This window comes from Homarus americanus, unplaced genomic scaffold (genome assembly GCF_018991925.1).
Source record: "Homarus americanus isolate GMGI-L3 unplaced genomic scaffold, GMGI_Hamer_2.0 scaffold50281, whole genome shotgun sequence".
NCBI classification, from domain to species: Eukaryota; Metazoa; Arthropoda; class Malacostraca; order Decapoda; family Nephropidae; genus Homarus; species Homarus americanus.
Genome location: NW_024742338.1, coordinates 1,049,999 through 1,073,598, shown reverse-complemented (window position 1 = coordinate 1,073,598; position 23,600 = coordinate 1,049,999). Strand labels below are relative to the sequence as shown.

Here is a 23,600-nt window from a genome sequence, read left to right as displayed (position 1 = left end):
TAGGGGTGGTGGTGGTGGTGGTGGTGGTGGTGGTGTTGGTGGTGGTGGTGGTGGTGGTGGTGGTGGTGGTGGTGGTGGTGGTGGTGGTGGTGGTGGTGGTGTGGTGGTGGTGGTGAGTGATGATGATGATGATGATGATGTGATTGATGATGATGATGATGATGATGATGATGATGATGATGATGATGATGATGATGATGATGATGATGATGATGATGATGATGATGATGAGCACACACACACACACACACAAGGTTGGGAAGAGAACACAGGGGGCTTGTTACTCACGCTGTTTGTTCTCGCAGTTAACAGCACAGCCGAGGAGGAGCTGCAGCATCTGACCCATCTCCATCTTGTCCCCATGTTCACCTGAAACAACAACCACTATTAACTGGTGTCCTGGAATTATTGTAAATCAGAAGTAATAACAACAACAACAACAACAATAACGTATTTCTAAAAACTGGGGACATCTTGTATTCTCATCAAGTCTCCATTAAAATACAACACAACACAGCACCGTATACGGATTATGAAAATGCATATAAATTTATACTCATACAATCACATTATCATACTGTGTGAATGCTTGGTATGTGCACAGCTTCATATTCTCCTCAGTTTCAAAACAAGCCACAGAAAGTGATTTGCCCCCACCTAATACTCTTCTTGGGCGAATTTCTGTATTGTAATAGTTTGCACTGAGTAGGTTACTGTGCGTATCACAGTACTAATCATTTTATCACCTCTTCGTGTTATTATTTTCCCCTTCAAGACCATTTACTTATTACTGTACTAAGCTATAAGTTTTAGTGTTTGTAGACCAAGATGTCAGGGGTAAAAATAAATAAATAAAAATAATAAATAATTAAATAAATAACAATGGACATAAAGTGGAGAACAAGACTACATACTTTCCTGTTTTGTTTTTCCCCCAGTTTGTGATGGGATAATATGACAGCATCTTAAAATATATGTCCACTAAACCATCTCACATAAATGTTTAAAATGGAACTTGAATGTATCATTTTGCATCCACACAAACCCCCTTCTCCTCGTCTTTACTATATCCACACAACACCTTCCCTCCTTCCACCATATCCACACCACACTCTTCCTTCCTACCTCCACCATACCCACCCCCACACCCTCCTCCACCATACCCACATCACACACTTCCTCCACCATACCGACACCACTTCCTACACCATACCCAACACTCACCACCAGGCTGAGGGGGAAGAGCACACCTGAATATACTCTAGGCTCCCACAGCTTATTTCACCTGAATATTAACCAGCCTAACGCTACTTTGGGGTGGGGAAGGTTAGGTTAATGTTACAGTGGTTAATGTTCTGAATTAACTGGGGGGAGGGAGGGTGAGCACAACAAGAATACTGACAAGACTTTAGGCAAACCATGCAAGTTACCCTGGCAGCTGGGAGCACCTAAAACAGGATCAAGAATACTGACACGATTTCCAGCAAAGGCGCTCAACAAAATTCTTCTCTCATGATCCTATTAAGGAGGCATTTATGTTACAACTTCTGCGTGTGTGTGTGTTTTTACGGTACACAGCCTAAGCCAAACAAACCACTCACTAAAAATTAATCGGCACCCTTTCGGCATGATACGAAATGACACGGGTGCCGAATATTTTTTTTTTTGTGGGTGTACGTGTAGATACAGAATACATTCCTCGTCAGCTGGCCGTAACTGTCGTGTTCCCACAACCCCCACACTGCCTCACCCCATGACCCTGACCTCCCACCAGTGTCAACCACAAACTGGAGCCCCTGCTGCTCAGTCTGAAAGAACCTCGTGTGCTAAATTGAGGGTGGTGGCTCAAGGCGATTGGTCGGCTGGTAGCTGCATGTACAAAGAGACATCGGTAATATTGAGGTTGTGACGAGCCTTGCCTATTGTGAACAGATTACATCGGCTCTTTGACTAACACATATCCGGTACATATTTATCTGGAGAAGAACTAAACTCGAGGATCAATTGGATTTGGTTTAGGTGTTATATAGTCAACATATCGTCTACAAGTTTAATATATAAACTGTACATATAGCCAAAATTATTAAAAAGGTGATAAGGAATTAGTCACTGAAAATCCATCACCCATACGAAGAAGTGTAACCAGTCAGGTCAGTATAAAAAGAGGATAATGAATAAATGCAAGAACACGACCCATCAATAATGTCAGGTAATTTGTAGTATAAAGTGCAATAAAATACGAACTGTTCCACGTTTTTCACTTCATAAACAAAACCTGGTATTGTAACTCGTAGCAACCAAGGCTCACGGGACATGACGAGTGGATGGAATTTCAACTGAGGGATAGAGAGTGATCAGCAGGAGTGAGGGTGGCGGAGGAACGTTTCTTTTTCCTCTGTGTGGGGGGAAATACCTGTGATAAATAGTGTTAACCTTGTTTTGGTGTTGGTGTGTGTGTGTGTGTCAGGTGAAGGCTTCCTCCCAACACCTCTCACTCTCTCTCCCACACATAGTGCATCATCATCAGCTTTTTCTACCCAGTTAACACTCTTCTTTTCCTCATTTTCTTATACGCCAACGTCGTCATCTCCTTGTTGCTGTTGCTTCTTCATATACGCCAGCAAGACCAAAGAATTTCTTCCACCCACGACGTTTTAACTTGGTCACACGTTACGTTACCTGTTTGAGCATTACACTAAAAGAAACACCGTCCGCCATAACACACAGCTAGCATCAACAAACCCAAGACTTCAACCTCAATTCAGGAGATGTAATAATCTTTCTACTCTGGGTAAGAAAGTACAGAGGATGACTACATAAAACTATACAATTTCAGGTCTTGGTGAGGTAAGGTGAGCCAGCAACAAGGGGCGGTCCGTGGACGCTTACGATACATGTGCAAAGCAGATAACGGGTCAAGGATTGTGGTGGGTATGACATCATCGAGGCCAGCGGAGAGTGATGTCATTCTCGCCCCTACACAGTACAGTACTACCCAAACAGTGGGGTACAAACAAACAAACAAACAAACAACACTCAGTTACGAAGCCTCACCCTCACAACCTAATAAAAAAATTAAATCTTTAAGCCTGAATTAACCCCAAGAAGAAGAATTCATTAACACGTTTTCTATGACCATAAAAAAAGGGTGATTTTTCTCCTGAGTTTAAAATCGTATGAAGTGAATTTCAAGCTAAATTTACAATCAATTTTAATTTTATTTTGTATGATGTCTTACCTTTACCAACACGACATTCTTGGGTTCAGTTAACAGTGTGGTAAATAAAATGAGTGTGTGGGAGGGAGGGAGGGAGGGAGGAGATGGCCCGCGGGCGTAGAGATGGTCAGTCTCTGTGGTGAGGGAGGGCTGGGTAGACCCGTGCCCTTCACTGTCCTTGTCCACCAACACCAGCACACTCCCTCCCTCCACCACCACAATCCCTTCCTCCCACCACCACAATCCCTCCCTCCCACAATCTGCCTCCACCCCCCTGTAATCCTCCTCCACCATCACAATCCCTCCCTCCCTATCCCATAATCCCTCCCTACCTCCACCACAATCCCTTTATCTCCTCCACCACCCACAATCCTCCTCACTCTGCATCTAATCCTCCCTCCCCTCCCTCCCTCCACCATCACAATCCCTCCCTCCACCACCCACAATCCCTCCCCTCCTCCACCACTGCAATCCCTCCCTCCTCCTGCCTCTGTGCCTCTCCACAGCACACACTTGATAGAGAGAGAGAGAGAGAGAGAGAACCTCCAGGTGCAGACCTTCAGACTCAGCCCTGTACTCTAGAGGGAGGACATTGAGTGCCTTTGTCCTGTAGATTAGCACAAGAGCTTTATCTTGCCGCCTGGACCATGCTTCCACTCAACGGATATATCCACTTGACCCACATTATCCACTTAAGCTATACATCTATCAGAAGCATATATCAATCAGAGGGATATATCCACATACATCCATCACCGGAACTATACATTCACCACATAACTACAGTACACACATCCACCACAACCACACACATCCACCAGAGCCAAAGCCTATAGAGATGTCGACAAGGTGGTAGGTGTTGTCGTCACGAGAGTTCAGGTTCAAACAGGTAAACAAAGTGCGCGCGCAGGACAAATCTCATTAGTCAATAGTGGGCGGGGCGGGGTAGATCATTGAATCAAATCAAACATCTCTGGCAGGGGAAATTGATAATGAATATATATACTATTGTTTGTTCTTTTAAGACTTAGTAGTGTATTTAGCTTCTCACACCACAGGTTATTCAAAGTAAATGCCACCTGTGATTTTCCCCAAGATGAGTTGGGGTATAAAGGTGTCAGGAGTATCATCTGGTTACTACTACTACTACTACTACTACTACTACTACTACTACTACTACTACTACTGGGGGCACCAAGACCCACTCCCCCGAATGTAGAAAAAACAATAACAACAAAAAAGTCACAAGCCTAACCATAAAAAAACTAACCTAAACCAGAAAAAACCTAACCTAACCCTACCCAAAATTAATCTAACGTAACCTAACCCCCAAAAAACTAACCTAACAACCCTCCCCAAAATAACCTAACAAAAAACCCTAACCTAACCCCAAAACTAACCTAACCTAACCACCTCTCTCTGTGTGGTACAAATACAAGTGAAAGTACGTATATACTGAGGCCCCGTGAACACCCCAGTCCGTCCGCTCATCAAGATCAACATGGATCACTCCTACTTGACGTGCATGACTTGGTGGTGAGCCAGACCACAAGAGTCAGGCAGGCAGGCACCAGCAGAGGGAGACCTGACCACCTGGGCACTACTATCATCGCTACTTATTTCATGTTATATGGGAATGGGGAGGAGGGGAAATGAAGGGGAGATGGAGGGAGGGGGAAGGGGGAGATGGGGGGAAGGGTGAGGGGATGAGGAGGTGGAAGGGAAGGAATGAGGAGGTGGAGAGGAGGGAATGAGGAGGTGGAGGGGAGGGAAAGAGGAGGTGCAAATGGAGGATGAGCCCCCTCTCTTCTGACCCCCACCAGCCCCCACCGACCCCCTCATGACTATATGTATGAGGGAACGGTCTTTCTCGTCGTAGGTGCTCTAAAGTGGTGCTATATGAACGATCAAAACATTAATATATCACGGGATTTTCACCCTTAAGGTCCATCCCAACATGATGTGTATATAAACTGTAATCACTCTCCTCCTCTTCTTCTTGCTCCTCCTCCTCCTCCTCCTCAGTACCCAGGCGCCACTCAGCAGGGGTTGTGGTCTGCTTGGTTGTTGTCATTCCTCGGCTGTAGCGTCTGTCTGTAGTGCAGGTAAGTATCGGTACCCAACCCAGCTATACCCGGTGTGAGGTGAGTATCGGGTTAGGTTGGGTTGGGTTGGGTTAGGTTAGGTTGGGTTGGGATAGTAAGACTCAGAGCCCCAGGGTTTAGATTAGGTTAGTTAGGCTCACTGTCTCACCGCTGTGTCACGTGGTCTGAGGCGATGCTCTTGTTCACACACACAAGATCCTTCTCTCCCTCCCTCCCTCCCTCCCTCCCTAACACACACACAAGATCCTTCTCTCCCTCCCTCCCCCCCTCCCTCACTAACACACACACACATTGTCTCTCATATACAGGAGTTGGCTACACACGTTAATGAGAACTCCATTGTAAGACGGACGGACGGACGGACGGAGGAGAGAGATGAACAGGGCCATAATTAACACGACCATAGAAAGTGTGTGTGTGTGTGTGTGTGTGTGTGTGTGTGTTAATGTCAAAACAAACACATCACTACTGTATTAATCTTTTTGTTACCGTACGGGGGAATGTTACAGCCCTGTATACCTGTATCTGTCACGGAGAGTTCAAGTCAAGAGATCTATCGTTTGGTTAGGTTAGGTTAGGTTAGGTTAGATTAGGTTGAATTATGTTGTTCGGAAGTTTTAGGTTAGGTTAGAGTTGGGTTAGGTTAGATTAGGTTAGGTTAGATTAGGTTGGGTTGCCTTATCTTTACTAGTGATAAAGACGTTTTTCTATGGTACACCTATAACGCTCCCCCCTCTGACAGCAAAGTTCCTTAACAGGACGTGCCCCTGACCCCCTCTCCCCCTCCCCTACTGGTCTGGGCCGTGACCAACATCATTGCCCCCCACCCTTCACCTCCCCTCGGCCACTAAAACGCAATATGGACTTAAGCCGTGTGGGGCGTCGTGTGGTGTGTGTGTGTATGTGTATGTGTAACACAATCCTTCCCAAGTGAACAACATTGCTCCATGCTGGAACAACGGCCATGTACTACTCTGGTCTTAACTTTGGTTATAAATTCTATGTAGAGGCAGAGGCAGGTGTCTCAAACTGGGGGATGGAGGGTGTGTGGGGGGAACGGAGGGGGAGGAGGAGGAGCACTTCGTCAAGACACAGGTGGAGTTAGTTAGAGGTAGGTGGGGCTGACAGGTGAAGTGTGTGAGTGTGGGGGGAAGTGGGGGAAGGGAGGGGGAGATGTGGGTGTGTGGGGTAGGTGGAGGAGGGGTTGGGTGGGGGATAACACTATATTGACCCTGTGTCAACTATGATGCTTCAGCAGAACTGTACCACGACGACAGCTGACCTCCACAACCGCCTCCACCGTCATCCTCCACCATCACCCTACACCGCCACCCTACACCACACTCTCCTACCCTCATGCCTGATCCTACTTTAATGCTCAGTTTTAAGTCAGTACAGTAAGGGTTGGGGTCAGGTTTTTAGTGAGCAGTGAGCAGGCTTGGCAGCGAGGGGCAGTCACCAGATATTGCAGTGTGTGGAGAGACCACCCATCTAGGCAAGGGTGGTAGTGGGCGGCCTGGGTTATAGTGGTGGTAGTGGGCGGCCTGGGGCAGGTGTGGTGATGGGCAGCCTGGGTTTTAGTGGTGGTAGTGGGCGGCCTGGGTTGTATGGTGGTGATGGGCGGCCTGGGTTGTAATATGGTGGTAGTGGGCGGCGTGGGTGTTAGTGGGCGGCCTGGGTTATTATAATGGTGGTAGTGGGCGGCCTGAGTTATAATGGTGGTGGTAGTGGGCGGCCTGGGTGATAGTGGTATTTGGGCGGCGTGGGTAGTGGTGATAGTGTGGGGAGTGCCCTTGACGCCCCGTCCGCCCCGCCCCTTTGTGTAGATGATGTTGCACAACCCACCCACCCTTACACCGGCCTCCTCCACCTCACTTCATATTCACACAAGTTCTATCGGAAATATTAACGTAAGTACAGGTTTGGGCAGCAAATTACAGGTACAAGTCTTAAGTCTTAATACAGGTACAGGTTTAATCATCAGGTACAGGTACAGTAATTTAAAAGACAAGTTAAAGGCGTCTGGGCTTATCACTGAGGGCCATTTTTGTTCAGCAAGTAAATACAGGTACAGTAATTACCATGTGGCGACAGAATCATACAGGGGAAGCCTTGACCTACACACACACACACATACACACACACACACACACACACACACACACACACACACACACACACACACACACACACACACACACACACACACACACACACACACACACACACACACACACCTGTAACACCACCACACCAGCTGGGACTTGTACCCTTGCACCATCTGTAACCACCTGTCTTTTCCTACCTCCACCTTAGCCCCCCCCCTCTCTCTCTCTCTCTCACGACCATTCACTTCTCGTCTATCTATCAGCTATCTTCTTATCCATCTATCTCTCAATCTGTCTCTCTATGCCCGTCTCAAAACCACAATCAATCTATCTATCTATCTATCTATCTACCTATCTATCTATCTATCTGCCTATCTCAACACCCCCGCACCTACTCCCCCCAAAACACTATCTATCTACGTGTATCTATCTATCTCACTTCTTCTCAATTCTACTTCTCCTCCTCCAAGTATACTATCAACACTTTCACTGACGTTTAACCAAGTTTTCCCTATATGGAGGTGGAAATGACGCGGTAAATTGCTAATCTCCCCTCCTTCACCCCCTACCCCCCTACCAAACCTCCCCCTCCCCACAGTATTAGTCCTATCAATGGCCTACATCAACCAAGACACACAAAAAAATAACAAATAAAAATACTGAAAACATCTGGAATTTCCGTTTAAGATCAATATTATTATTTTTTTCCCACCAGAGATAATAATACTTACAGTAGAAACGATTACGAATGATATACCAACTTCTATATAGTAAAGTTATATTACGAGGTTTAATGCAGCCAAGTACAGTGATTATAAGACATGTTTAATATTTGTAAAAGAAAGGTGATACATTACAAAACAAATCACAGCAAATTACAGAAACTATATTACAAAAAATAATAAGTAAGGATATTTTGTAGTATTATGAGTAGAGGAATGATATCACACAAAACTAAGTGGCGGTAATATGGCGAATTATAATACGGTCATCATAATACGAGACTTATTCAACGGTATTAATAAGATATACGTGGAGAAAACAGCTGATGGGCTGGGGGGCTCTGGTGGCTGGCGGTAGTACTAACACTTACAGAAATATATAACTTATCATGTGTGTGTTAGTAAGCAGGTATTAGCAGTACAGTAAAGTCGTAAACAAACTTGTGTGATACAGTACATGAACATCAACTGTAAAACGTAAACAAACATCAGCTGTGAAACGTAAACAAACATCAGCTGTGAAACGTAAACAAACATCAGCTGTGAAACGTAAACAAACATCAGCTGTGACACATTTTGGCGCGAACTTAAAGTCTTCATGAACGCTGGTACTTTCCTTCATTCACATCCATTTTCATTCCTTCATTCATTCATTCATCTTCGTGCGAGAGACAATGCCCCAAAAATGCGACCACTATTCCCTAAACACACATCGGAATAAACTGACCAGAGAATATTGTACGAGGGAGTTTACAAAGGACTTAAAAACAGATAGGTGTAGACACAACTTGAGGGTTAGCTCGAGTACAGTCAGGTGAGGTCAAGGTGAGTTAGATGAGGTTACAGTTTGAATCAAGCTGTCAGAAAAGCAGCTGCTGAATGCACGACGACTAATAGCTGAATGCACAAAGACCTCAAATGCGCGACTAATAGCTGAATGCAAAGACCTTGAATGCGTGACGACTAATAGCTGAATGCAAAGACCTTGAATGCGTGACGACTAATAGCTGAATGCAAAGACCTTGAATGCACGACTAACGGCTGAATGCACAAAGACCTTAAATGTATGGTGACTAATAGCTGAATACACAAAGATTAATAGCTGAATGCACGACGACCAGCAGTAAAACGTACAAATATAGACGGAAACGACGTAGACGGGGAAGAGTCCCTAAAGTGACTCAAGGAAACGACCACGATGGGAACCTCTCACACAGTTAGACAAGGAGACCCGCCGTGTGAGTGTGTGTGTGTGTGTGTGTGTGTGTGTGTGTGTGTGTGTGTGTGTGTGTGTTTTGCCGTGTTTCTTGTGTACATCTTCAAGGTAGTGGGTATTAATTTATCAAAAAGCAAGTGTTCCCACGTTTGGTTAGGTTAGGTCAAGTTAAGTTTGGTTACGTTAGGTTAGGTCACGTTAGGTTAGGTTACGTTAAGGTTAGATTAGATCACGTTAGGTTAGGTCACGTTAGGTTAGGTTACGTTAAGGTTAGATTAGATCACGTTAGGTTACGTTAAGGTTAGATTAGATCACGTTAGGTTAGGTTAGGTTAGGTTAAGGTTAGATTAGATTAGATCACGTTAGGTTAGGTTAGGTTAGGGTGTTGGCCACATTAGCACCTTTGTTTGGAAGCTTCTCACGACCATGATGATCATTACCTGTGGGATGACGCGATGGTGCCCCTTCTCACTCCTCTTCATACACCTCCATCAACACCACGAGTTATTTCCTTCTCTCCCTATCTTCCCTTATACCCTCCTTCCTTATCCTTATCCTCCTTCATACCATTCTTTCTTTCTCCTCTCCTTCCCTCCCGCATACCCTCATTCTCTCACTCCTTCCCTCCAACATTCCTTCCCCACTCCGTCCCTCCCTACCTAACTCCTCTACTTCAGCCCTGACTCCCTCCCCCTCCCCTTCCTGACCTGTCCTCCTCCCCTCCCTTAATTCCTCACTCACTTCTTTCCTCCCTGTCTCACTCTCTCCCTCCCTCACCCTGCCGCACCTCACCACTGGCCTTCATCTCTTCTCACACTCCCCATCTCAGTTCTTCACACACATAATAACCGAGGCAATTGTGTTCTCTCTCTCTCTCTCTCTCTCTCTCTCTCTCTCTCTCTCTCTCTCTCTCTCTCTCTCTCTCTCTCTCTCTCTCTCTCTCTGAATATACAATAGGGTTCTTTTCACCTGAGGGTCGGCCACCACAGCCCTCCTCTCTAAATGCTTTCGGAATGTCTATTATAACTCTTGTATGTATCTATCTATCCATCCAGCCCAGTCTCTACCTTCACCTGGCCCTCCTACCATCAACTTCATCCATTAATATTCCTACCATCATCCCTTCCTTCCTAATTTTACGGTCAAAGTATCTCATTTTTATCTGATATTATTTGTATACAGATTTTATAACCCAAAACAACTGACATGTGTTGCAGTTATACATTAGGTGTGTGTGTGTGTGTGTGTGTGTGTGTGTGTGTGTGTGTGTGTGTGTGTGTGTGTGTGGTGTGTGTGTGTGTGTGGTGTGTGTGTGTGTGTTGTGTGTGGTGTGTGTGTGTGTGTGTGTGTGTGTGTGTGTGTGGTGTGTGTGTGTGTGTGTGTGTGTGTGTGTGTGTGTGTGTGTGTGTGTGTGTGTGTGTGTGGTGTGTGTGTGTGTGTAGTGTGTGTGTGGTGTGTGTGGTGTGTGTGTTGTGTTGTGTGTGTGTGTTGTGTGTGTTGTGTGTGTGGGGTGTGTTGTGTGTGTGTACAGTGTGTGTGTGTGTGTTGTGTGTGTGTGTGTGTGTGTGTGTGTGGTGTGGTGTGTGTGTGTGTGTGAGTCCTTGAGAGAGGGGCCTTCCCGCCAAATTAGGTGTTGTATAAGAATGATGGGATATGAGGCAGTGTATAACAAGTGTGTTTTTATACCGACCTGACATTATGAGAATGTTAAATCCGGCTCACAACACACACACACACACACACACACACACAACACACACACACACACAACGTTACATCCTGGACCCTACACCTTCACTATTGTCACTAGGTTTGTTACGGGTAGCTGGTGGGCCTTTAAATATGGCGTCGAGTGCCTGTGTTAAGTTGAAACCGATTATGAGACAGAAACGTACTGTAAACGGCAGAGACAGGCAACATACACACCAACAGGCAACACATACACACCAACAGGCAACACATACACACCAACAGGCAACACATACACACCAACAGGCAACACATACACACCAACAGGCAACACACATACACTCCAACAGGCAACACATACACACCAACAGGCAACACATACACACCAACAGGCAACACATACACACCAACAGGCAACACATACACACCAACAGGCAACACATACACACCAACAGGCAACACATACACCCAAATAGCAACACACATACACTCCAACAGGCAAACATACACACGAACAGGCAACACACATACACACCAACAGGCAAACACATACACACCAACAGCAACACATACACACCAACAGGCAACACATACACACCAACAGGCAACACATACACACCAACAGGCAACACATACACTCCAACAGGCAACACATACACTCCAACAGGCAACACATACACACCAACAGGCAACACATACACACCAACAGGCAACACATACACACCAACAGGCAACACATACACACCAACAGGCAAATACACATACACTCCAACAGGCAACACATACACACGAACAGGCAAATACATACACGAACAGGCAACACACATACACACCAACAGGCAACACATACACACCAACAACAGGCAACACATACACACCAACAGGCAACACATACACACCAACAGGCAAACATATACACACCAACAGGCAACACATACACTCCAACAGGCAACACACATACACTCCAACAGGCAAACACATACACACACCAACAGGCAACACATACACACCAACAGGCAACACATACACACCAACAGGCAACACATACACAATTTAAACATAAACACATACACTCCAACAGGCAAATACCCAACAGGCAACACATACACACCAACAGGCAACACATACACACCAACAGGCAACACATACACACCAACAGGCAACACATACACACCAACAGGCAACACATACACACCAACAGGCAACACATACACTCCAACAGGCAACACATACACACCAACAGGCAACACATACACACCAACAGGCAACACATACACACCAACAGGCAACACATACACACCAACAGGCAGCAGTCCCAACTCACCTGCAAGGAAAGGTAACGTAATTAGCGACCCATTAAATACTATTCTTTCTCCCATTTATCTCAGCTTATTTCTCTAACACCTGTCCCAGAGATCATCACTAGACGGCAGAAGTAGACAGAAATGGGGGAAGAAGGCAGGAATGGGTGGAGAAAATAGGAATGGGGGAAGACAGGTGTGGGACTGCGGCAGGTAAACAGGTAAGTAGACAACACTCCTTCGCCGGTAAACAATGTGACTTCATTATGAACCTGTACAGCATAGTGGCGTCATCAGTTCTTTATTCATAATGTTGCACTTACTGATGTGTGAGGGAGGTGAGGGAGGGAGGGAGGGAGGGAGGGCGTGTCTGTCTCACAAAGTCCTTCACCACACCATCACAACACAACACCACTATTATAATAATAATAATAATAATAATAATAATGGTTGCCCCTGGTGTCCGAGGGTGACCAGCCACTTACGAGCGAATTTATTTAAGGTGCAGAAGCTGTCCCCAACATAACAACCACATCCTAAGGTGACGAGTTGTAAGATCCAATGTCAAGATATAATCCGAGAAGACCGGACAACTCGCCAACTGCACTGGCTAACCATCACCCCGGAACACGACCCGCAACATCCATTGTCTCTAGCGTGAAGAAACTTGCCCATAACTTCACCCTGCAGGGGACTGAACCCAGGACCACCATAACACTTACCACCACTATATATCGCCACAACCACAATAACACTATCAGAAACCACCACAATACCGGCATTACCACCACCACCAACCTCACCCCTTAAACTACCCCATCTTAATCACATTGACCTAAACTAACCCAATCCTCCAAGGTAGCGTAAGGGCATTTGATCGTGGAATAAGCTTAGAGTGGTGGAAGGAGGGGGGTGGATATGTCTTTCTCATCACGCGTGGGCACCAGGCCGCGGGTCGAGTGCTCATTAGGAGGTCTTATCTTGGACAGGTGTGTTGTAGATGTGCTGTTATAATTATCTCTGTCTCTTATCTTTCTCCCTTCTCTCTCTCTCTCTCTCACAAAGCACAGAATTACAGATAAATCCACCCACTACCATACCCCTAATCCCCCCCCACTAAGTAATCCTACCACACTAATCCGTAAGACTGAAGAAGAAGAAAAAAAAAACAGCAGAGGTAACAAGCAGCCACCCCACAGGACGCCGGCCATGAAGACCTCAAACGGGCCCCAGTCCTCATAAACCCTAACGTAACCTTGACACTCAGTCCTAATAGGCCCTAATTCTGATAGTTAGGTTAGTTTGGGTTGGGGCTTAACCTAACCTAACCTTGGGTATAAGTAAGACCAGGTGAACGATAAGCACCCACCCAAGATAAGTGGAGGGAGGGAGGGAGGGAGGGAGGAGGGAGGGTGGGGGCAAGAGTTTGATCTCGGGAATCACTAATCAGATAACGCCTGATAACACCATCATATTATCACACCATCGTCCCCCTCCCCTCAGCGTCTACCCCCTCCCCCCTCCCTACAGCGTCCCTCCCTCCCCAACCCAGGTGCTGCTGGCTAATGTTGACGTTAGATGGATGATTCTCATAAACCTGGAGACCAGAGTAGGTGATGGGGATTAGGTATGACTCACACTCTACAACTCACTCCCTCACTCTACACTCACTCCCTCACTCTACAACATACACACAATCGCTCACAAATACACACACATGATCACATACATACTCACTCTTATTCCCCCTCTCTCTCTCGCTTATACACACACACACACACACACACACACACACACACACACACACACACCACACACACACACGGTCATGTTCTCTCGTCCGGCATTCTCGACTCATCAACGCCATCTTAACTTTCTCGGAAGTTCGACAAAAAGATGATCAAAGACAGATAAATGTGATTGGACGGTGGGGTGATGGGGGGCGAGATGGAGTGTGAGGAGTTGGGGTGTGAGAGGTGTGAGAGATAGGAGTGTGAGAACGTGGATGGGTGTGAGGAGGGCGTAGGGGGTGTGAGGAGGAGGGCGTAGGGGGGTGTGAGGGGGCAGGTGGGTGTGGGGGGCGTGGGGGGGTGTGAGGGGGGCTAGGTGGGTGTGAGGGGGGCATGAGGGGGTGTGGTGGTGAGGGAAGGGGCGTGAGAGACCGTAGAGGGGAGGGGGCATGGAGGAAGAGGATAAGAGGCCACCAGACCAACTCTGACGAGACAACACTACCTGACGAAGCGCTGACGACGACCCAATAACCTGAACGTTCCTGTTATGGTGTCATTTTTTACCCTTAATAACTCTGAACCAAGTGACGCCAGAGTAACGACTAACCAACTGCAGGTAAAGATAGATAGACAGATAGAGATAGATATAATTTAGATAGATTGGTAGATAGATACATATAATTGAGATAGATAGAGAGTTTCACGGGACTGATGAGTGAGGTCCTATACACTGACACTAAAACGCTGCTGCTTGCCTCTGTGTAGTAGCGACCCACCACAACACACACACACACACACACACACACACACACACACACACACACACACACGTACACACACCAATCACGTACACATCGCCCTAACTACGAAAGAGTGACAGGATGTTTTTATCAGGTGAGGAGGGGAGGAGTGTTGGAGGTGTTAGAAGTGTTGGAGGGGGTGGTGGAGAGTGTTAGTGATGATGGGCTGAATGAAGAGTAGTGTGTCTGGTGTGGGAATGTGTGCCCTCACTCTCCACACACACACACAAATGCGTATGTATGTATATGTATGTATGTATGTATGTATGTATGTATGTATGTATGTATGTATGTAACAACTCATAAGTCTGTCACTGCTGGATGAGTGTCATACTATAGTCCAAGTGACGGTAGATTAGCAGTACTTTGTATTCCTTTTGCACTACCGCTCACAGGATGAGTATAGAAGTACACAATAAACTAGCCGCCGTTGTAAGTGGTAAAATTCAATTCAATTCCACACACACACACACACACACACACACACACACACACACACACACACACACACACACACACACACACACACGCAGGCAGGCACACAAGGGCCACGTAAGAAGACAGACGACCCAGTTGTGTGAGTACCATCTACAGTCACAACACCACCACCACTCAGCCTCCGCCCCACGCCCTCTCCTCTCACCTCCCTACGCCTCCGACTGTCTCACGTTCCTCAAAAATGGCGCCAGACTTACACTGTGACTCTACCGTAACTATAGATGTGGTGTGTGTGTGTGTGTGTGGTGTGTGTGAGAATCCAACATTAGTATTTCTTGTTGCCGGAAATATAGGATGGTGCAACAAAACAAAACACACACACACACACACACACACACACACACACACACAATGTTATGTTATTATATATCCTCCTGTGCCTAACATCTCTCAGCTTCCTGGGACGAGGGGGGTGGAGGTGGGGGAATGGGGATAAGGGGAGGGAGGGGGATAAGGGGAGGGAGGATATGGGGAGGGTAGTACAGACACAGCAAAGGTGGTGATGAGTTTTGTGTGGTGGTGCTACTTTCTCTCAACACCCCTCCACCATTATTAAAAGGTACTCTTGCGTCACGGTTCTGTTACTTACCTACTGTCATGCCTCAATCATACGCTACTGTCACGGTTGCTATACTACTGTACTGTCGTGGTAGTCACTGTCTGTCACACTACTCTTAGGTTAATGTTATGGTACTGTCATATTATCATGCTACTGTCACGGTACTGCCATACTATCAAGAGCAGGAACAAGGAGAGGGAGGAGACGACATGATGATTCAAAAGCCAGGGAGTGTAGAGAGAGACCAGAGACACTTGCCATACCACAATCAACCACCACACCACCCAGTCCACCGCCACTGTAGGGTGAGTCACACTTCACAGTCATACAGTTCCGTGTACTCCTGACTGTAATCTTCCGTCTGTTATATTTAAAACCACAAGGTCAGTCTCTCAGTCACGCCCCGAGTCAACCACCATCCTGGAAACTACACACACACACACACCCCATTACAGTCCCCTGGTGCACTAAACCCTGCATTCACCATCACCACTACAACTATACTTACCTCTTCTCCTATCCACCATATACCCCAACCACCATCAATATACAGTATACTCCCTTACACTCCCCCTCTACACTCCCTAAATGAAGGTGAGGATATAAAGGCTTCCGTAAGGTGAGTCTTAGTGGTAGGAGGTTATACTACTACTACTACTACTACTACTACTACTACTACTACTACTACGACAACGACGACTACTACTACTACTACGACAACGACGACTACTACTACGACAACGACGACTACTACTACTATTACTAGGCTAAGTGAGACATTAAATTTAGGTGAAAATATTAAAATTAGTCAAAATAAATTGTTTGTGGGGAGGAAAAAAAAATCAGGTTGGTAAATTTTTTTTTTCCCACAGGTGAGTCGTCAGGTTAGGTAAAGCCAGTTAGTGTGAGTCGAGAACAGTAGATCGTTTGTCTCGTGTGTGAAAGTGGTCTATGAACGACCCCCCTCCCTCACGACACGACCGTGGTATAGTACGTAAAGTGGATTGACTAAAGAGTTGTGTGTGTGTGTGTGTGTGTGTGTGTGTGTGTGTGTGTGTGTGTGTGTGTGTGGAGATATGATCCAACTATATCTTAGCATCACCCTTCACTACTATACTTTCTAAACTTTTGCTCATCACCTTACCCCCCTCATCATCACCCTCACTCATCAGTAAAAGTACTCTTATATAAAGATGGTGGTGTTCTCTCTTAACTCAAAATATTCACCAGATACAAATACAAATCAGTCATCAAGTGTCCCCCATCCTCTCCCTGACCCCGACCTCTACACTCCCTGACCTCTACACTTCCTGACCTCTACACTCCTGACCTCTACACTTCCACCTCTACACTCCCTGAGCCTCTACACTCCCTGACCTCTACACTTCTGACCTCTCCTCCTGACCTCTACTCCCTCCTCCTTCCTCACTGTTCATTATTCCTCCCAAAGAATGAACTATTAGTTAATTTTGGTATTCCGCATAATTAGGGACCCCTTGACCCCTCCTCTAACTAACCTAACCTAACCTCTTCTTCCTAACTTAACCTCCGCAGCTGTAGCACTCATCTTTTTGTTGGAAGAAAAAACAAGACAATTCCTCCCGTCTGTATTTCTGGACACCGGATGAACCTTCTCTACTGACAACTAAAAGCAGTCGTGTGTGTGTGTGTGTGTGTGTGTGTGTGTGTGTGTTTTCTCATACAATTCTTGGCAGGAGAAACTTCAATCTTTCACTCCCCCGCCCCCTCTCTCTGTCTGTCTACAACAACTACAAAAAACACTATTTTCTCATACATTCATCAGACACATGTAAGTATAAACACACACACACACACACCTTCTCTCCCTCTCTCCTCTGCCCCTCTCTCTCTCCCCTCTCCTCTGCCCCCCTCTCTCCCCTCTCTCAGTAAGGCACAACATAAGGCAGGAGGTATGTGGTTTGTTAAATTTCAAAAGGTCAGACGACTGTGGAGTTTTACATTGAGTTGTTACGTCATTCAGGTAGGTGTTAAGTGGAAGGACAGATGGTGTTATGGGGCGGCTGGTGGTAGTGGGCAGCAGGTAATGGGGCGGCAGGTGGTGGGTGGGCGGCAGGTGGTGTTATAGGCGGCAGGTGGTGATAAGTGGGCCGGCAGTGTTATGGGGCGGCAGGTGGTGATAAGTGGGCGGCAGATGGTGTTATGGGGCGGCAGGTGGTGTTGAAGTGGGCTGCAGGTGGTGTTAGGTGGGCGGCAGGTGGTGTTATGGGGCGGCAGGTGGTGATAAGTGGGCGACAGGTGGTATGGGGCGGAAGGTGGTGATAAGTGGGCGGCAGGTGGTGTTATGGGGCGGCAGGTGGTGATAAGTGGGCGGCAGATGGTGTTATGGGGCGGCAGGTGGTGATAAGTGGGCGGCAGATGGTGTTATGGGGCGGCAGGTGGTGATAAGTGGGCGACAGGTGGTGTTATGGGGCGGCAGGTGGTGATAGAGGGCGGCAGATGGTGTTATGGGGCGGAGGTGGTGATAAGTGGGCGACAGATGGTGTTATGGGGCCGAGATGAAGGGGGTGACAGTAGATGAAAATTATGGTGAGTTTGGGACAATAACGATGGTGGTGGAGGCCTGGTGGTGGTATGGAGGGCCTGGTAGTGGAGACACCTGGTGGTGGAGTAGTGGAGGGCCTGGTGGTGGTAGTGGAGGCCTGGTGGTGGTAGTGGAGGGCCTGGTGGTGGTAGTGGAGGGCCTGGTGAGGTGGTGGTGGAGGGCCTGATGAGAGTAGTGGTGGAGGGCCTAGTAGGTGGCAGTGGGGGCCTGGTGGTGGTAGTGGAGGGCCTGGTGGTGGTGGTGGAGGGCCTGGGGGTGGAGGGCCTGGCTGGTGGTATGGAGGGCCTGGTGGTGGTGGTGGGCCTGGTAGTGGAGGCTGAGGTGGTGGTGGAGGAGGCCTGGTGGTGGTGGACCTGGTGGTGGAGGCCTGGTGGTGGAGGGACCTGGGTGGTAGTGGAGGCCTGGTGGTGGTGGAGGGCCTGGTAGTGGAGGGCCTGGTAGTGGAGGGCCTGGTGGTGGTAGTGGAGGCAGGTAACAGCAGATCATCCTGGAATAGCCTGATCTCATGCCTGCTGCTGACTCTTTCCTCCCGCCTCCAGAGGCTCTGTGTGTGTGTGTGTGTGTGTGTGTGTGTGTGTGTGTCTGCCTTGATCTGCCTCCCCAACAACAACCACAACCACAAAGCAGGTCACACACACACACACACACACACACACACACAAACAGGTATACACACACAGATATACACGCAAGCAGGTACACAGAAGAGCCCACACACACATGAGCAACTACGAGCACATAAAAACAGGTAATATAAGCGAAGAGAAAAAAAAACAGGCGAAAGAACCACAAGTAAAGACAACTAAAGAAACAAACAAACAACCACAAAACAAGGATACACAAACGCACCTAAAACGACAAACACGAACAAGTATAAAAAACCGGATATACAATCAAGCACAGGGACAAACAGAACACACACACACACACACAGGTAAGAGACAGTCAAGGCCTCTGAGAGAACTGAATATTACGGTTTAATAACATAAATGAGATACTGAGGGAGGGAAGGATGAAGGACACAGTGGGAGGTGTGGGGTGGTGTGGGAAGGAAGGTGATGAGGGGCATCTACCTCCAAAAACTGTTGAGCAACCATGATTTTACACACACACACACACACACACACACACACACACACACACACACACACACACACACACACACACACACACACACACAAGTCATGACGTCCTCACCCAAGACATTAACAAAGAGTGATCAAGAATTGTTTACAAGCTACGTCACCGCTGCCAGACGACCAACAAACCCCAGGGTCAGGTCTTGAAGATATCGTACTGGTGAGTGAAGTTATTTTAGGGGAAATAATAATAACGATGAATGATAATAGACAATAATAACAGGTAAACTTTTTTTTTAATAGACTTTTAATTGATGGTTTAATATCGTGACCAAAACTTTTATTACCATTATTATCATCATTGTTGTTGTTATCACTGCAGGTATAACTCGTACACCTGGCAACAACTCCCTCATACACCTCGTTAGATCCATCACCTAAAACTTTTCTCTCAGTGAGGGAGTGAATCAGGTCTGGTGTCCATAGAGCTGACTGATGGCGTTAAAAATAAATGTGTGTGTGTCTGTCTGTCTGTCCTGAGTGAGTCGTCATCCTACTCAGGGGGTTAAGTGAGTCATGCTAGGTGGCGTTAAGTGAGTCATGGTGTGGCAGGGTTAAGTGAGTCATGGTGTGGCAGGGTTAAGTGAGTCGGTGTGGCAGGGTTAAGTGAGTCATGGAGTGGTAGGGTTAAGTGAGTCATGATGTGGCAGGGTTAAGTGAGTCATGGTGTGGTAACAGTGAGTAATCTAGATCTCTTCCCACAAGTTAAAAGAGAAAGTTAATGTAGAGACTTGTGAGGATCCGTCCCCTGTAATTACATTTTTAAATCAAGTTCTTGACCCCAACCATCCTGAGGTCACCTGGTTAGCCTGAGGTCACATGGTTAGCCTAAGGTGGTGGTGGTGACTCTGTACCCTGTCTCTCACACCCCCCCTCTACCTCCACTGAATCACCTCCTCTACCTCCTCTGTCACCTCACCCCTCTCTACCTCCACGGAGTCACCCCCTTTACTGTCCTGGATCACCCCTTCTCCCCCTCTTTAATACTCACTGGTTCACCCCCTCTCTCTCTCTTACCTTCCCCGCGTCACCACCCCTCCTCAAGGTGCAGCCTCCTGCAGCGCCTTCAGGCAGCACAGACGAGGTGAGAGGGAGTCACCTGCTGAGCCTCACTCACCTTACCCTCCCCCCACATGACATCACATGGGGGGCAGGAGTCCTCATCCCTGTCTGTTCTCCCTTTATTCAGAGAGAGAACAAACTACGCCCTCACCGCGTCTGAACCGCACCAGTGTATACGCAAAGGAAACACGGACGGACGGACAGGTAGGTAGGTGTACGTGCAGACGCTCTCAGGTGGGTGAGTCTCGAGGTGTGTAAAGAACAGGCAAGAAGTTGGGAGGAAGGAAGGCGGGAGGGAAGAAGGAAGGAGGGAAGGAAGGGGAGGAGGGAAGGAAGGAGGGGGAAGAAGAGCAGGAGGGAAGGGAGGGAGGGAGAGGAGAGGTTCAGCGGACTGTGACACGGACAAAAGGTTTACGTCACCACACTGGGCTGCCTCACACTGCCCTCACCACAGAGGCACAATTATAAACGGTGAAATAAAGTGTACAATTATCTTAGGCGTTTTATCCGAGGTACAGTGTATATAAAGGAGCCTATACAGGGTGTTAAGTGCTCTACGCCGGGTAATGTTTGGTGATACATCTGTGGGAAGGACGGATAGCATATCGCCATCAAGTTTACACCATCAAGCTTACACCATCAAGCTTACACCATCAAGCTTACACCATCAGGTTTACACCATCAGGTTTACACCATCAAGTTTACACCATCAAGCTTACACCATCAGGTTTACCCCATCAAGTTTACACCATCAAGCTTACACCATCAAGTTTACACCATCAAACACACCATCAGGTTTACACCATCAAGTTTACACCATCAGGTTTACACCATCAAGTTTACACCATTAAGGTAACAATACAGGTGTTAAGTAGGTCAGGTTAAGTAAGAGACGTTAGTGTCGTTCTGACATTATGTATTGGCACTAAGTAGGTTAAACTGGGGAAGTATATTGACAGTGCCAGTATGTTTTATTATTATTATTATTATTATTATTATTATTATTATTATTATTATTATTATTATTATTGGTATTCAACACTAAGTAAGTTTGTGTTTTTCTTTTGAGCTTTACGGTAGACAACTCTCGCCCGACAGGCTTTAAAACACAAGACTGGCGGACTTTATTAAACATTTCACTCCTGCAGTATTTACCAGTGATAACAAACCGTAATTACCTTGTATACTCAACAAACTGGTTCTTTTATCATTAGTGTTTAAGAGGCGTCGTGTCCGTACCTGTCTTAATCTATTACAAAGTCACTCAGGTTAATCACCTCGCTAGACCCGCAGGACAGGTGATATCGTCATGTACCTGGAGGGGTGAGGGGAGTGAGGGGTGAGGAGGTAATAATCACTTGGTATCACTTGTAAATTAGCAATACAGTAAAATGTGTCTGGTGTTATTGACGTTGAGAATTGTGTAGAAATTGTGTAAGAGATGGAGGGAGCCGGGGGAGGGAGGGTTGTATCCTTCAAAACAGGTGTATGTTAAGTAAGATCTTGTTTATGCACACACACACACACACAAGTAGCATATACAAAATTGTGTTAAGACATTATGACACACCGGACGAAGGATTTGGACAACCCTACCGAGACAACAGGAGTCACAGTGTTCATTCTGACATCCATCGGCCCCGGCCACGGTGCACCTCAGGGGGAGGGGGCTATGGTCGCTGCTACATGATGATCCCCGTGATTTATGGGGGAGGGGATGGGGGCTGGGTTTGGGTACCATACAGGATTGTGTAGTGGGAGGAGGGAGGGTGTGATGAGGGAGGTGGGCGTTGATAGTGCAGGATACGTGGACGTGGGTAGTGAAAGGGTATTAGCAGGTGAAGGAGTGAAAGGACACGTGCTAGAGGGAGGGGGAAGGAGAGAGGAGGAAGGGAGGGGAGGAGAAGGGAGGGAGAGAAAGGAGGGGAGGAGAAAGGGGGGGAAGAGAGAAAACACCTGTGAATGATACCAATAGTTCTTCCCAACACCACCACACAATAAATCCCTCTAACACCTCTCTCACACCCCAACCTGGCATCGAACCCGGGACGGATAGGTGGGAGGCAAGCGTGTTGTCATTATTACCACCAACACGCGATTATACCTGATGGATTCCCGTTGAAGATATAATGACTAAGGTGGGGACCAGCTGACCTATACACTCCCGTCTCTCTCCCTAGCAACCGTAAAGCTCAGACAAGCGGGTCGGTTGCTAGGGTGTCTCGTCATACTTGGTAATTAAATAAGATTGGACTCTCTCTCTCATTCCCCCCTCATTCACTTATTCATACAAGGAAGTTTATCTCTCAACAGACAGACAGACAGACAGACAGACACACACACACCTAGGAGTGAGGCAAGACACCGATGCCAGACCAGATCAGCCGTGATACACCTGAACACGGCCTTTACCACTACCACCATCACAGCTACCCCGAGCCTTGACAAGATCCCTAAGACAACGGTAGGACAACGGGAGAAAAAACGGGAGTGCGCAACGGCAAGGCAATGGATGGAGGATTAGGAGAAGGAAGAAGGGAAGAAGAAAGAAGACGACGACAGGAAGGAGGAAGGAGGAAGAGGACCACCATGAAGTAAAATATCAACACACAAAGTTCCGGGAGGAGAGAAAGGAGGAAGAGGAGGAAGAGAAGAGGAAGAAGAGGAGAAAGGAAGGAAGGAAGGAAGGAGGGAGGAGGAGAAGGAGGAGGAGAAGGAAGGAGGGAGGAAGGAGGAGGGGAGAAGGAAGGAGGAGGAGAAGGAAGGAGGAGGGAGAAGGAGGAAAGGAGGAGGAGGAGGAGAAGGAGGAAGGAGGAGGGAGAGAAGGAAGGGAGGAGGAAGAGGGAGGAGGGAAAAGGAAGGAGAGAAGG

The 23,600-nt window shown here is 47.1% G+C and overlaps 1 protein-coding gene across 2 annotated transcripts in view; it reads right to left on the bottom strand.

The window, feature by feature from the left end:
• Nucleotides 1–23,600, bottom strand: part of LOC121876791 (protein Hook homolog 3-like) — a 119,454-nt gene that overhangs the window by 35,136 nt on the left and 60,718 nt on the right. For both annotated transcript variants that reach the window (XM_042382186.1, XM_042382185.1), the window contains exon 5: nt 289–369. In XM_042382186.1, coding sequence (XP_042238120.1) covers nt 289–369 — 81 coding nt within the window. The remainder of the gene's footprint in view (nt 1–288; nt 370–23,600) is intronic.